The sequence below is a fragment of the Sinocyclocheilus anshuiensis genome, unplaced genomic scaffold (genome assembly GCF_001515605.1).
Source record: "Sinocyclocheilus anshuiensis isolate Anshui unplaced genomic scaffold, SAMN03320099.WGS_v1.1 scaffold1328, whole genome shotgun sequence".
Lineage (NCBI taxonomy): Eukaryota > Metazoa > Chordata > Actinopteri > Cypriniformes > Cyprinidae > Sinocyclocheilus > Sinocyclocheilus anshuiensis.
Window position 1 is genome coordinate 923,911 of NW_015548192.1, and position 2,575 is coordinate 926,485.

At 41.4% G+C, this 2,575-nt stretch overlaps 1 protein-coding gene across 2 annotated transcripts in view; it reads left to right on the top strand.

Annotated features, from left to right (window-relative positions):
• The window catches only part of LOC107653119 (dihydropyrimidinase-related protein 4-like), a 23,451-nt gene that overhangs the window by 19,271 nt on the left and 1,605 nt on the right, over positions 1-2,575 (top strand). For both annotated transcript variants that reach the window (XM_016439753.1, XM_016439754.1), the window contains exons 10-13: positions 972-1,113; positions 1,358-1,528; positions 1,735-1,914; positions 2,068-2,239. In XM_016439753.1, coding sequence (XP_016295239.1) covers positions 972-1,113; positions 1,358-1,528; positions 1,735-1,914; positions 2,068-2,239 — 665 coding nt within the window. The remainder of the gene's footprint in view (positions 1-971; positions 1,114-1,357; positions 1,529-1,734; positions 1,915-2,067; positions 2,240-2,575) is intronic.

Here is a 2,575-nt window from a genome sequence, read left to right on the forward strand (position 1 = left end):
TTGCGGGAAGCAGATGGCTGCCCCTCTTTCCTCGAAAAAAGAGACAAACGAGAGCGGAGCTTTTTCCCCTTGGAAAAAACGCTCGCAGTGCACGCCGATTGCCCCCTCGGAGGCATCGCGTGCGTGCTCTTTGCCCAAACAAACAACACATAGATCGTGTGTGTCATCTGATGTCAAATAGCGATGACACGGATGCACACACCTTCTAAATGCTCTGCTAGTGCTCGCCATAATAAATAGAGATAGCTCTTACTTTTTCCTTGGAAATGCACGCTTCAAACAAAACAGTCAATGAAGACGAAGAAGAGAATGATGTGATGCTCCCGGCGCCTATTTATACTTTAGTCGCACCGGTAGTGACGTCATGGCTGTCGCCGGCCAACGAGTTGGTGTTTTTTCAATGTATGCTTCAGACACGGGTCACGACGAGGCGTTCCCCATAGCGCCCCCTACAGGACGCAGTTCGAAGTTCCCATGAAAGGGAACCCTTTTTTGGCATTAAAAAACTACCATGAGGATTTACTAAAGACAGTGGACAGTTATTTTTGCGGCTGACCTTATTGCATATGCATTTGTAGGAGTTTCCATTTCAGATGCTAAATTTATGGGAGGAAAGTACTTAATGAATCATGCAAGGTGATTTACTAAGGTTTGCAGTCATCAGTTTGCTGGTATTTGTGCCATTATTTAACACCCCCCAAAAAGCATGTCCTGTTCTGTGCCTGTGTTGTTAGTAGATTACTCGCACCTAATTATCATCCGCTCTGCTTGTTTGCAACCTTGCGCTAATTTGCGCAGCTCTTGTTAGACTGCATTTGTCATTATAGAAATGATCTTACTGCATCTTTGTACTTTAAGTTGTTCATTCTCCGTAAACTATGCACAAAGCAGTCCATTATGCTCTGTGTAGAAAATCAGGCCTTTAGTCTTCAGAAAGCATTATACTTACTGACCGTCATGAACTGTTTCAGTGGGGATCTTCAGCTGACAGCCAGCGCTCACTGCACCTTCACCACGGCACAGAAAGCTGTTGGAAAGGACAACTTCACCCTCATCCCAGAGGGGACCAACGGCATCGAGGAGCGTATGAGCATCGTCTGGGACAAAGCTGTGGTCAGTCTCACAATACAGTCTTTGTGAAAGATGTTTAAAAAAAATACTATATACTTCAACACTGCATTGTATTCCTTGCGACATTTTGATCCTCTATTAGCCATTATGTCATGAAATTGCAGATTAGAGTTCAAACACGAACCATTAAAAAAACAACTTTTATGCATATGCTTGCAACTTCCATTCATACGTGACAGTTCATTGTCTCATTAGCAGTCTCCAATTATGTTTTTTTGTCACGTAGGCAACAGGTAAAATGGACGAGAATGATTTTGTTGCAGTAACGAGTACAAACGCTGCGAAAATCTTCAACCTGTATCCTCGGAAAGGCCGAATCGCTGTTGGATCTGATGCTGACATTGTTATCTGGAACACAAAGGAGACGAAAATCTTCTCTGCCAAATCTCACAACCTGGTATGAGAATTTCATCTTTCAACAGGGAAGAAAAGATTAGCCATTAACGATGTTATTTTTATTTATCCCACATAATTGTACTGATTCAACTATTGGTTTAGAGTGGAAACTACAGTACAATTCTGTCTAAATCCTTGTAATATTCCATTGGAATTTTGTCAAAGTGAGATGTCTTTATTCTGAGTCTGACCCGTGTGTCGCCGCAGACCGTGGAGGTGAATATCTTTGAGGGAATGGAGTGCCGAGGTTTCCCTGTGGTGGTCATCAGTCAGGGCAGGATCGTTCTGGAGGACGGGAAACTCAATGTGACAGAGGGGTCAGGCCGCTTCATCCCCAGAAAAGCCTATCCAGACTTTGTCTTCAAGAGAATCAAGGCCCGAGGCAGGGTAAGAGAGTCTCTGTGTGATTATGAATGCTGACTCACTCATCCCAGCGGTCAAATAACAGATGAACTCCCTCACAGACTTTTCAAGTGTAAAAAACTCAACTTTTGTGTTATCAGGGGTCACTTTCATAATCAAATCTTTTTTATTTTGCAGATGGCTGATGCTCGTGGTGTTCCTAGAGGAAACTATGATGGCCCCGTTCATGATGTCATCAGTATGACCAAATCTGTGCCAGCCACTCCCACCACTAGAGGGCCCTCATGTCCAGGAAAGACCCCAGGGGGACCAGCTAGAAATCTGCACCAATCTGGGTTCACTTTATCTGGTAAGCACCTTTGATTTAGCTGTATTTGCTGTAGTGTAAAACAACAGGGTTCTACAGCTAAAAATCCCATTCATTTCTTCCACAAAGTATTTGTTTTTATATTAATATTATGCGTTTATTTATTTTTACTGAAATGTTTAACTGTATATTCATAGAGTATATAAAGTTTGGCGCAAGTGAGATTTTATTTTAAAAGAAATTAATTCTTTAAAAGATCTTTTTAATATTTCCTGATCACTAAACCAGCATATTTGAATTTGTGAAGGATCATGTGACATTTTAAAATATAATAAAATAGGAAAATCTTAAATTGTAAAAAAAAAAAAAAAATCACAA